Source organism: Drosophila mauritiana, chromosome X (assembly GCF_004382145.1).
Source record: "Drosophila mauritiana strain mau12 chromosome X, ASM438214v1, whole genome shotgun sequence".
Lineage (NCBI taxonomy): Eukaryota > Metazoa > Arthropoda > Insecta > Diptera > Drosophilidae > Drosophila > Drosophila mauritiana.
This window is the reverse complement of record NC_046672.1, coordinates 20,720,182-20,733,996: the sequence shown is the minus strand read 5'-3', so window position 1 is coordinate 20,733,996 and position 13,815 is coordinate 20,720,182. Positions and strand designations below refer to the sequence as shown.

The 13,815-nt window shown below is 41.7% G+C and overlaps 2 protein-coding genes across 2 annotated transcripts; both read right to left on the bottom strand.

Annotated features, from left to right (window-relative positions):
• Window positions 1–5,775: 5,775 nt before the first annotated feature.
• LOC117147864 lies at window positions 5,776–6,347 on the bottom strand. The gene is given in 1 exon segment (XM_033314942.1): window positions 5,776–6,347. A coding segment is annotated over 1 exon segment (291 nt). The 5' UTR covers window positions 6,267–6,347; the 3' UTR covers window positions 5,776–5,975.
• A 5,606-nt stretch (window positions 6,348–11,953) lies between these two features.
• Window positions 11,954–12,474, bottom strand: LOC117148362. Its single transcript, XM_033315718.1, is given in 2 exon segments — window positions 11,954–12,281; window positions 12,284–12,474. Coding segments are annotated over 2 exon segments (267 nt in total). The 5' UTR covers window positions 12,450–12,474; the 3' UTR covers window positions 11,954–12,180.
• Window positions 12,475–13,815: the final 1,341 nt, after the last annotated feature.

The following is a 13,815-nucleotide window of genomic DNA, read 5'->3' as shown; positions in this document are numbered from 1 at the left end:
TGTTTGTCTTTAAATTAAGCTTCATTTCGGCAACTTTATGCGGCCTGTCCCTGTTTTTCAGTCCCTTCCGCCCAAATTCTACGTGCCTCGCTGCCACTTCATTTTTCGTGGAAAAGCGGGAAAAGTGGGAGAGCCGGGGGCGTGACGGTGGTAGTGGGCGGTTGAAAACGAGAAATTCATTTTTCAAGTTGTAGACCGGCCTGGTCGGATGCTGCTGCACGTTGAGACTTTTACTTGTTAACGGGGTCATAAATCATGCGTGAAAATATCGAACGGAAAACAGATTTTCCTGCTCTGTACCGCCCGTCGCGACCCTCCATTCCACCACCAGCCCACCAACAAACAATGAAGAGCGGCTCAAGCTGATGCAGCGACGCTTTTTGGCCAATACGCAATCCGTGTCCGAGTTTTGGACTTCTCAAAAGACTTCTCAACAAAAAAAAAACAAATCCCCACACTCACAAAAAGAGGAATAAATCCATCCTTAAAAAACCATATCCTGAACCCTTTTCGGTATGCGAGCTAATAATCGATTTGTTTGTTTGTTTTTAATTTCTTTAGGACCGAACTTTGACTGCTCACGTAGGACACTAACTCAATGGCAATCCTCGAATCCTTGAGTCCCGAATCCAGAAACCTAAATCCCGATCCCAAACTCTTTTGCTAATGTGCAGCTGCTTCCGCTCTTTGGCCCACTCATCGTTTTTCTATTTGTCATTTCTGATACTTATTATTTTGGAAAGGGTATGCTCCTAATGTGAAATTTCCTTTTTAAAAGAACTTATTCCGGAAACTATTTGCAAGACTCTACAAGACTTGTACAGAAAGAATTGTGGACTCACTTTTTAAGAGGTATTTAAAACCGAATCAGAGGTATCATAAATTCTCAGTGTTTTTTTCTGTTGATTTTGTAGTTTCTTTTTCGAGCGGGCTGCGCTTCCTTTTTTTACAGCATCGCAAAGCTGATTTAATAGCGATTTTCTTTTCAATACCTGGGTATAAAAAAATAAGTTCGAAGCCCCCTAAAAACCTGAACCACTCACGTGGTTTTGTGCACTGCGTGGCTTTCAGTCGTTCCTTTGGTCATGTCCCCACCCCCCGATCCTTTTGCCTTGTTTTGTTGCTACCTGTGCTGAGTTTTTAATGAAAATCACATCAAATCGATATGCACAGGACGAGACCCTTTAAGCCATCAGCGGAGAACCCATCCCAGCCGGGCCATGTCGCCACAGCGCTAAACTTGAAACGCTCCACAAAACGCAGCTCAGGCCAGAGTCCTTTTGCCGCTTGCCAGAGGCGTTGGCACAGGGGATCGGTCAAGGACCTTTCGAATAGGCGATACTAATGCCCTTGTGTGAAACGAATTAGATTGTAGTATTTTTCAGTGCCATCTAATAGCTGAGACTGCAATTCAGGAGTGAGTTCTTTAATAAAAAGCAGCACCTTATATATCATTTATGATATATCTGTTTTTTTTATATTTATATTTTTGTAAAACTGGGTTATATCAATGAAATTTAATTACTAACTATTGATTTTTGCAATAAAATTCTTCTATCATATGTCTGTTAAAAGTTTGCAGGATTAATTACAAGTCCCGTTTAATTTATAAATCTTTTAACAAATATGTAAGTATATTTGTTCACAGAATAATTGGTTTGTTTGTTTTTAGATAAATATGTTCAAATGGCATAATTAATTAATCAGATGCATTGTGACTTTTCTCGTTTGTTTTCGGTCATGTCTATATTTTAAGAATATAGTTGAATATTTAAGTATTATTTAGAAGGGAAATCACGGTCAATTTTCCAAAACGTTACTTATTTAGCACATTTTACGCCGACACCTCTGAATCCTGGAAATGCTTTCAGACTCTTCAATATGCACCGGTGTATTTTCAACAAAGTGGATTAGAATGGTCCTTATGACCAGGCATGTCCAAGACAGAGGTCCCCACAGGGGAGGACTTTCAGAGGGTTCCCGGAGCGAGAGACAGCAGTTAGATGAATGACCATCGATGACTAGATGGAGCATGGAGCACGGAGCATGGCGCCCGGAGCGTGGTGCATGGAGCCACAGTAAACTGCGGTTAAGGTGCAAAGAGTCCCGACAGAAAGAGACATGCCGATATCGGTAGAAAGGGACGGGGTATTAGCCCAATGCATTTCATATTTTTCTGTTGCGATGCTAAAACCACCGCAAAAGCTCAATGGCCAAACGATGGCCCAAAGCAAAATCACAGCCAAAGCCCCCAACCAAATGAACCATCACCTTTTTGGGGTTTGCCAGGATTTTTATGCCGTTCGGTCTGGGAAAAGCCTTTTGCCCATTCGAAAAACTATTTTTCGATATGGTTTTTAATACCTTTCCGAATGGAATTAAGGTCGTCCGGGTATATTTGCTAATTCACGGGCTGTTAAGGGAAGTTTCAGGAACCAAGATATACAAATTAGTGTTTAATCTGAGCTTAATACATATGAGCTAAATATGTTAAATAATTACTAACTAATTACTACTAATTTACTAAATACATAATTAACTTATGCAGCTAAATGGATAAATGGAAATTTGCGAAAAGTTAGTGCATTCAAACTTTAATAACCTTCTAGCTCTCCTGTTGGGAACATTTTCTGTTCTGTTGGTATTTATTTTATATTTGATTTTCGACTCGTGTGTGTCTTCTGTTACTTTTTTTTTGATATCCTGCTATTTTGGTTTGTTGACGATTTTTTTGTTTGTTTGTTTGGTTGGCTACGGATTTGGGAGGCAGAACAGCAGCCACTGACAAATTCTAATTGAACTCCGGTGCAATTGGCAGGGAAAAGTTGGGCGTGTATGGGGCACATATTGGGGGAGCTGGGGATCTCGTTTGAAAGGCGCTTAGCAGGCCGAGACAAGGCAGAACAAAAATGTTTAGTTACAGTCGAATGACGGTCGCCTTTTACCCTCCCAGGAGTTTTGGCAACTGTCAAAATACAGATGCATGCCAGGGGCGTGCCAAAGGGGGGCTGGGGGACTTTTAAAGGGGGAAAGCAAACAAACACCGCAGACGTGAGACGAACCGATGATGCCGACACACTCGTATGCACACGGGTTAAGCCGCTGGTCATTCGTTGATTGCCACACTATCTCTCTCGTTCCCTCGATCCTTGTGGCAGGCAACCAATTAGGTGACCCTGTATGACACTCGCCCACCTGCCAGCACCTCCCACGCACCTAACCACCCACCGGCCCTTTGAACGGGGGTCATGATGTCAGTGAAAATGCAAACTTTTTCATTCCCCTTACTTGGACGGTATTCTGTTTATGCAGTTCGACTATGTTGCAATTAAATAGATAAAGAAAACATTCTGAAAATACTGTTGTCAAAAACTATTTATGGTTATATCTGAACGATACCAAAGCAACGAGGTAAATTCTTAATAAATAAGTATACAAAAATCGATTGCACTATTGACTGTACAATTACCGCCTATGTTTCTATACTTATCCAAATTTCCCCTGTTTGATTATGTTCAAGCATTTTGATTAATATTGAACACAATAATCTAAAATGGTTTTAACCAACACTATATTTATTTATTCATTGTGGCATAGTGTATTTATATCGCACATATTTGGGGTATTAACACTGCACATTGGTAAAAACCTCATTAAATATTAAGATATTTTGAATAATATAAGATTCCTTCAAGTTTAAATTTTTCCTTCTGAGCGAAAACATTTATTTTACATATTATTACGCAACAATCAGATTAAGCCAGCCCTTCAAAGATAGCGGCTTGCACTTGTTGCAAAGGAATTGTTGTTTTGTAGAATTTATACCAAGAGGGAATTTTTTTTTACATTATGACATTATTGCAATGTAGTAGAATATACATACATTTAATTTGTAAACATTACTTTATCAAGCAGTAACGCGTTATGCGTAGTCGAATTTCAAAAATAACAAAATGGGAAATTTGAAGTAATATCTATGGTCAAAAAGCAGCATTTCATCCCACTGTGCGCTGCATACGCATCCTTCAGTTTCTATCTCCGGCTGGCCAGAGTTAAACGCACATTTGCGGTGGCCAGTCGGCTTGCCACTCACTTACACCCACACACAGGCAGCAATGATGATATTGATGCACTTGAACTCCGCTGGGACACTGGCAGAAAACTTGATATTGTTAACATAATTCCAAAACAATATTAATATGAAACAAGGTAATCTCAATATATATATAAATTAAGAACTTGAATGCTAAACGGGACAATTTGTAAATAAAATCCACAGCAATAAAGGGTTTTAACTATTATTATTTGCTCAGTGTCACTGGGCTGCGCTTTGCATGTTGCAGATGGAGTTGCAGCAGCTGCAGTTGTTGCTACAATTGTTGCTGCAGCTGTGTGCCTAATGAGGAGGGGCGGCCATGCGGCACGTAGCATCCATCGGTGGCAACATCGGGCAAATAATCAGCATATGTCCGCCGGAAGTGCACCTGCCCATTAACTGCCCGACTTCCTTGACCCTACGTCACTACCCAGTGCCGAAAAACAAACGAAAAGTCGCACGACTTTGTTGATGGGTGCCAGAAATTTAACAAAATGATAGTGGAAATTGCACTTTTGCATATTCATTGAGATGAGCAACAATCGAACTGATGTTAGTTAATAATGGCCTTTTTTAACACTATAAAATACAGTGGTAGTCGTCAGTTCAGTTCTAAAGGCACAGCCCCCAAATTCCAGGTGGCACTTCCCTTGGGCCAAAGTTCACATGTCCTCTGCAAGTGAGTGAAGCGAATCACGGTGAAAAAAAATGGAAACCAAGATGGCACACACACACTGTGTGCGTATGTGTGGGAGTGTGTGTAAATACGTCAACAATTTTGTGCAAAGAAGGATTTCAATTTCCTTTAAGCGGAAGCGCGCTGTCAGTTTCGCATTTTGCGCCACAAATCATCAACTCTATCTGACCCTCTGTCCCTGGCCATGGACTTTCCACCAGATACCATACCATATAGATTGCAACAACACTGCACTTTCGAAAGGGCCGCCGGGCTGGGCTGGGAGCTGGGGGCGTGGCTGGAGCAACAGCTACACATCATCCATCCATCCATCTAACAATAAGCGTCCAGCAACAGCTACTACTTCAGGCCAAGAAGCGGAGGAACGGAGCGAAGCCATCCATCTAGTCAGCCATCAGTCAGTTCGGGGCAGTTTTGCATCGCAAGTTGGGGCCACACTGCCCGGCGAAATGTGAACTTCTGAGCCCAGCATCTGGATTCTTCGGAGAATGCCAATTGTGCCCAAAGAAAATGGTGTGCACTCTTTTCGGGATATACTATATGTGGGTCAAAACCAAAAACACGCCAATTCGAAATAAACCAGTGGGGTTAAGGACACACATTGATTCAGTGGTTCATCCATAATATTTGGAATGTTGGGAAGCGAGTGTAGTTTTTATGCGTCCAGTATTTGAATATTTCTCAGTGTAGTTCTGTTTGCACTGGCCTTTGTCTAAGGGGGCGGGGCAGGACGGTAGGCGGACCTGGGCCGGGTGAATTTATAGCACAATGTCAACAGTTGCCGCGTAAATATGTAAAATTGTTTGTAAATAGCAATTTCGTTTTTGAGCCCCCCACGCCGTCGATGCCGAAAAGCAAACGATGTGCGTCAATCGATGTGGAGGAGAGCAAACTTAATTTACCTTCAATTATGCGTGAGGTGTTAGATGATGAATTTAGAGGGCATTTTGATTTCTGGTTTCGAAAGTCGAACGGACTTCAATCTCTTCAATTCGAGTGTTTAACTTGAAGGCACAATTAACTATCTTGCTTTTATTAAGGCACATCAATGCATTGTAAGGTAAAGGCATGGTGGTACAATGGGTCGTATGCGTATTCTTCTGCGCGTCACTCATACGCAGGGGAGCCATAACTTTTTGTGCATGATTGAACAGTGAAATGTGAAACTTATTTAATTTGGCATTAAGGATGTGTGGCATTTAGGGCGAGTGGAATGGACACGGCGGGCTGGACCATTCCCTCACTCTCCATTTCCAATTTGCGATCCAAGATGTCCTCGCGCCCAATGTCGATGTCCGTCGGCTACCAGTGATGGTAGCTTTCGATCCTCAAGTTCAACGGAAAAGTGCTGCACACAGTGGTCAAACTGGAATTTATGTTAAAGTCTTGGTTGTGCAGCGCCTCGCTGCTCGTGGTTACATCGCCGAGATCCGTATCCACATCCTCCGCCTGCACCTGTTGCTTGACATCCATTGTGGTCGAACGAATTAAGTTTTACTTGAATTTTTATCAAAAAGTTATGACCAATCGGAGTTAAAAAACAAACTGACTGACAACTAATGCTAATGGGAATGAAAAATGCTATGATTGGGACTCTAGGTCGTAACTGATAGCCGACTCCATTTTGGCATAAGTCAACAATTATTTGGCTCTATCCTCGACATCGCGAATGCCTTTCTATATGTTAAGCAAGTTTTGAAGTGAATGACGAGTAATTTAACTTTTAGAGCTATAACTTTATTGTTTTAACACCGATTTAGCCAAACCCTCTCCAAGAAGTAGTTTTGCTCCAATCACTTTAAAGTCTTTTACATATTTTCTAGGGAAGGGGATCTAAAGAAGAAATGCCAACTGGATAAAGGGAGGCTGCATCACCAAATCGCTTTTGCATGCGGCTGACCATGAAGGAACCGCCTCCAGCTTTCCCTCGACCTCCCGTATTTCCGCCCCCTTATCACCCATCCCCTGTCAACTGCCAAATGCCACGCCCACTGACCAAGCTGCCCCGCCCCCGGGTCAGCAACCTTGATGGCTGGCAGTGCGTTAATTGATTGTTCGGCTGGCCCATCATTATCGGCAGAGGGAAAGTCCTCCCGACTTTGGATCTGGCACATATGCCAGGACGCAGAACGCAGGACGAAGGAACACAGACGGTTAAGGCTGACCACTGGTCATGCCGATGACGCTGATGGACAGCAGTCGGTGGGTTAAGGGAGTGACCAAAAGCAAGGGAAAAGGCCAAAACAAGCAGTGTTGACAAGAAAATTGCTTCGATTTGGGAAAACCAAGAGTGGGTATTTGGCCCAAGCCAGATATAGTCAAATATTTGAAAATTGTAAACAGAAAATTTATTTAGATACTCTGTCTATTTATAGATGTGCGGGACATTAAATTTGAATGTATAATATAAGAGATTGTTAGCTATTAAATTTTGTTAGCTTACAAATTCAAGGTATTTCAAATGTGTAATTCAAAATTGGATATAACATGTATTTTAATAATTAGCTAAACCCAAACTAAGCTTCTTTGAAAAAGTGCTTTAGACTTAATGAAAAAAAAACCTAGAATTGAAATGAATTTATTTTCTTTGGGCTCTGGAAACGCACTTGCATGCCCGCAAATGATTCGATTTTATCGATACTTCGATATCGTTTCGCTTTCCCTGGTGCGACAGAGAGGGCTGCCGGGAGTGACAGGGAGAGATAGATGTGGCAAAAATCGGCATTGATTGTCCGTCCGGTTCATTGCAATCGCTGCAATTTAAGCGGGCAAACTTTTTGGCTCACTTCGCTCCACTTCCTGCGCTCCTTTTCGCCCTTTTTGTTTTTGGCCTACATAGAACACGGATATGAAACGCCGACTCTATCTATTGCCCCATCTCTCTTGCCCTCTACACTTTGAAAAAAGAGTGCAATAGTAAGATAGTTTTCTGAGATTTAAGACTTTAGCAAAGAAGACTAGCAAACAATATAATATTTCGATTGTTTTAAAAAAGTTAAGTGCCGCTAATATTCAAATTTATATACCGAAATTTTTCTTACTCCATATTGTTATATTCACACTTATATTTGAAAGGCATACATTGCTTATATATGTCTTAAGTACATTTTTTAAGTGTTTTTATGCCCGTCTCGCTTTAACAGAAGTAGCCATCTCTGTCTCACCGCAGTGGAACTTTTTTAATACGCAACACGAGTGACCCGCTTGCGGACAATTGGAATTGTAACTTTTGATTAAATTCGTTGCAATGGCAACCGGGTGAAAAATCGAAGGGAACGGTTGTGAAGCGGGAACGGGTAAAAAAGGGCGGCATAGGGGTGGACCGGGTAAAAATAGGGGTGCACCGGAAGAAGAACCGGGAACGCTTGTGTTCAAGGCAAGCCAAAGGATAAACTTTTTGCGCTGGTTTTTCAATTGCATTTGATTACCTTGTTGCGTGGGCGGACACTCCGCTTGTTGCTCCCTCTCTCTCTCTCTTTTCCTCCGTTCACCTTCATCTCTTTCGTTCGCCTTCGTCCCTCTCTTTCTTTTCAATCTGTAACGCCCACTTTCGGGAGTTGTTTGGACGCCACTTGCGAAATCAATTCGAAAACTATGCGAGCCCACGGTAAATATGCGCCCATCCTTATTATTTCCATATCCATTCCCATTTTTATTATTATGATATTTATGCGTACATCTATCTAGCGCTTAATGTTTGCTCGGCACACTTGCAGAAAACATAGGAATTTTATAAAAACAATTTGGTCCGATATGCGATATTATGTGTATATAGTTTGTGCTCTATTCCGCTCTGATCCATGCAAACACACAAATGGACACGGACACAGATGCAAATATTTGCATTGAAAATGTACAAAACACACACAGTCGAGGTCAACAAAATAGTGATACATATACGCATATGCTTGATAAAATAAATAATTGTGCAATAAGAAAAAAAAAAACAATTCAATATCTTACCGTGCAAATTGATATGCTGCACTTGATAAAATAAAAATGGATTGATATATGATTTTACGCCCATCTCTATACTTGCATACATTTTTATCACTGTTTTTACCACCATCGTGGGCACACTCTTAGATGGGATGAAACATTTTGTTTTTGCACTGGCCTCAAGCTAAACAAATATGTTTTTCAAAATTACAACAAAAGAAACGAAATAACAATTGCTGATGCACAATAACAAGCAGTTCCAGAAGGAAAAGGCAAGGGTCAAATAAATACATTTTGCATTTAAGTGCACATTGAAATGATTTAAATCAAAATATAGCGATGACATTTAAATTCAGAATTGTTGCGCACCTATTGTCAGTATATCTGCTGTTTAACATTTTGAGTTACCTTTCTCATTGAAAAACTTTGTTTAAATCCCCAAAGTGGGCCCATTTTTTTAGGTTTTCCTGCGGCTCAGCTCGGAACTTGGCATTTGTTTTTTGTTCAATTAACATAGGAATTTATGGGGAATTATGGCTTACAAACATAGCCAGTGGCAAAGAGGTGAGAGTGGAAAGGACCATAAGGAGAGTTTGATGGACATCTATGGGAGGATAATAAAAAGAATTCTCTAACGTTTTTTGTTGGATCGAAAATCAAAAATCTAGTAAGACTTTACCTCTGCCCGAAATGTGTGAGGGAAATATTCACTCTGGAGGAGTCTCAACCTCCCCATCAACTCCATTTCATTGTCCCGCCCTCCCGCGCTCCCATCGCTTGTTTCACTTTGTGCTCCCTTTTTGCAATTAGGCGAAAAATTCAAATTCAAATCAATAGACAAGGAAAAGTTTTGCTGCAGCACGTCGTCACAGCAGAGGGGCATGTGGAATTCATACAGGGCTGCAGGACCAAGAAGGACCCAGACCCGACCAGACCAGACCAGGCCAATTGGCCAATGCCAGCGGCTCCGTACGTGTTCGGCCAAAATAATGCCGGTACACGTCAAAAAACTGGTTTGAATAAATTATGGATCATGGCCGCGCCTTGAAACGTTCACATGGCTGTAAGTGAAAGGGTATTAATAATCAATTGCTTCACAGTCCAAAGATTCTTAAGCATTAAGCCGTAATTATTACTAGTAGGATATAAACTTATGTACTTACTCAACAGCTTAAGTTGCGGTCGTAACTCATTTGGGGTCGTAATAATTCAAAACACACAATAACGATGATAAGTGATTAAGCCTAAATAAATTTAGTATCGGTTTCAAACTTTTAGGGAACCGATATTCATATACTCTGATGTCAATAGCCTTATGTGAGCACTAATGGTTTGTATGTTTAAAGTGTACTGTTCCGTTTAAGGATCCGGGTCCTCGGCCTGCGAATATTTGGGTATGGGCATTCTCCCCAAGGAGCCGCTGCAACAAGCGAAGATGCTGAAAGGACAGCCAGGATCTGGAGCTGATTCCGAGGACTGGGGCTGACGTTGGGGCTAATGTGATTTCGTACGTTCAATTTGTGAATTGCCTGGAACACACGTACAGTGGCGGAGGGCTCGGGGGCTCGAGGGGTTTTTGGGGCTTCAGGGATCGGGGGTCCTGGGACAACGGCATATGCATAACTACGTGGCATGTGCATTTTGCTGGCTTTTCTTTTCTTCTCCCCATCTTTGTTCCTTTTTTTGGCGGCAGCTTGCTCATTGTCGTGCAACAATTTAACATACAACGTGGGGCAAATAATTTGGATATCCGACATTGAAGATACCCAGTAAAGTGCCTCAATAAGCAGAAAGATATCTGCAAAAGATGTATTGAGCAAAATCATATTTAGTAACCTTAAGCAGAAACCTTGCATCCTGATTCCATAATACATTTTATGCACATATCATGTACATATAGGTATCATAATAACTCGAATTCATTGGTGGCTTTTAGGAAAAGTAGTCTTCAGAAAAAGGATGCATTATCAAAAGAGCTACTCGTTCGCAATGTCTTATGCCTCCAATTTTTCCAGGGTATCAGGAAGAGCGAACTGTGCGGGAACAATGCTGTCAGCAACATGATTACCTACAGCGAACGAGGGAGAGGCAAGATCCGGGGGCGAAAGAGAGGCCAGATGGATGACTCGGACTGCAATCTGCAGTTGAATGCAATTCGTGGCGAGGAGTTCAGTTGGAGTTCTCAGCTTCCAGTTCCCAGCTCCGACTCAGGAATCGCAGTCCGATGCCAGCTGGAGTTGGGCTGCATTAAATGTAAGGCAGTGTGCCAGACACACATATTGCTGAAAGAGACGGCAATATACATGGGCCGAGAAAGAGACAGAAAGATGGTCGGACTGCGGCAGAGACATTTTGCATTAAAATTAAGGCAAATTTATAATGAGCCAAAATTGTCGTTGCGATGCAATCGCCGCAATATATAATATATGGCGCATATAGGATCATACATAAATCTGTGTATATATCAGCATATATGAGTGTATGCATATGAAATATATGTGTGCCTGGACGTGACTCCTGACTCATGACTCCTGTCTCCGTATCCTGGCTGGTTTCCTTGTCCTGCTCGCGAGCCCATTATTGGGGTAATTTATAATTTGTTCATTTAAATGATTACAAAGGAAGGGGCCAAGGAGGCCAAGTATGTATTTATGTGCCCACTTGCAACTATAAAAATGAAATGCCCTTTTTGTTCCTACCAAGAAAATGGTTTATTCTATTATAGATTTCTGTTAAAGGACTTCAATGAAGCTTATGATTTTTTTGCTTATCGTGTGCATTTCAAGGCTCAATTGAAACTGTGAAACGATATTAAATAGCTTTGATTATTATCAGTTTTTGCTGAATAATTGGTACAAAGGAATATAGCTAGCTTAGTGTTATATAATAAATCAAAAGAACGAAAAAATGTTGATGTAGCATGGATTTTGGGAAAAAATAAAGAAAACTTCGCAGTATACAATAGACTTTAAATTACTTAATATAATTGAATATCTGGTATGCATTTATCTGTTTTCACTGGAAAATCGACATTTTGCAGGAGTGCAAGACATCTGAACTTTAGCGAGCATAAGAATAGCCCACATCTTGCGTATAGCGAACATGACATTCTCGACTAGATAAAAGAAAATGGAAGTTAATGTCTTAGGGGAATGCAAGATTTTACTGGAAAATAAGCACGTGTTTTTTTTTTAAAGGAATGCAACCATTTGTGGCACCTGGTCATTAGGGAGCATGTGTGTGCGCATCCGACTGACACAACTGAAATTTAAAGTGCAACATCAATCACTGGTGCAAACGGGGACAAGACTTCTTCTTTTCTCGCCTTTTGGCAAGGAGCATTTATGCCTTGGCTAGGCCCAGAATATATATCCTGGCTTCCTGTTGCTCAACACTTCAGATGACCCCCCCGCAGAAGTCCCAACTCGAATTGTAATGACGCAACAATTTAAAGTTTGTCGTTGATGCTGCAAAACTCGGTGCTAATGGCGTCAGCGTCAACGTCTCTCAACTCATCTTTGAGCCCCCTTCTCTGCGCAGCTCCTGTCCCTCTGTCCTCCTCAGGAACCAGGACCCAATCCTGTCGTCCTGATCCTGTCCTGCCATCTTGTTTTTGTTGTTGTTGATGACGGCGATTATTTGCGCCATGAACACATGGAAGCAGCTGCAAAAGGTGGCGTCCTGCATCCTGTAATCCTCCTCCATCGACGTCCCCATTTTTAACCCACACCCCCCAGCTGCATCACAGTTCCAACCTTCGGCCAGGTTGTCCAGGCGGAAAGACACTGCTATAATTTCAAAAGTTCCTTGATATAATTCTCCAATATATTCTTTAGCTCAAATAAATAGGATAAATGGAATATAAAATAAAATACGTGCTTACTTGAAAAGTCTCTATTTCGATTATTTCTCTAAGTTAAATGACGAAATAATCAATGCCACAAGTGCAAAAGCTAAAATTCCGAGGATGAAATGACAAGTTCAGTGTTAATCGCGATAAAAATTAGTTTTAGCAGCAAGTTTCTCTCAGTGGATTAGCGACTCAGTGTGCAGCAATTCAAACTTTAAGCTGTCGACAAGGCAAAGTCGAGCACTGCAACTGCAGACAGTGCGGGAGAGAGAGAGAGAGAGAAGGCGATAGAGGGAGAGGGGGAAGCAGGCTGAAAGAGACAGAAAGAGCCAGACACTTGGCAATACAAATTGAAATACTTCTTCCTCAGCTTCTTCTATATCTATACATATATCTATACCTATCTCCGTCTCATTCGCTGTGAGTTTGACTGTTGCTCTGCAGGATGTATTAATATAAATGAATTATTCGGATGAGGCAGTATACGGTAGTATTCCCCTCCTCTCCCTGATAGATATTATGATGGATACGCCTTAACGATGCTGCCGACGACATTGGCGACAGGATCAGGAGGAGGACGAAGGACGCGGAAGGACGATGCAGCTTGTTTCCAAAAAGTTGGCCACAACTTTATGGCTTTATGGCCACGAAAACCTGACACTCGCAACAGAGTCGGAAAGTCAGCTAAATGAACATGAAGTTTTCATTAGAGTCCTGCGTCAGGATCTAGCAGTTGAAATGACCATACGATTAATTAATAAACTCAGGTATATACATATAACCTATAACAAACGGGATTGAAATAAGCATTCTAAACCTTAAGTATCTATTTCTGATCCCAGTTGGAGTAAGTACAGTTCCAGAATGTCACTCGCAGAACTGCACTAGCATTTACTTGGTTACAATCCAAGTACAAAACACACGGGCACACATCCTGACCCGGAAATTATCATCATACCGTCATACCGTTCGAATTTCCATTCCCCATGCCATTCGAGTTTTCGGTGTTGCACCCGATTATGGCCATGGCCCTGTGGCGGTAGCTGCATTTTGGACAAGTTTGTTTATAGGAATGTACGGCCTCGGGCATCACAACGCACACAGCTTCGCACTGAAGTGGCTCAAGGATCTGCGTCCAAGGATCTGCGTCCGTTGTTGCTGTGGTGGAAACTTATTGTCGTCGCATGGCACACTTGGAATGCGCCCGGGGCAAGTTCGCCCGTCCGCTGGCAG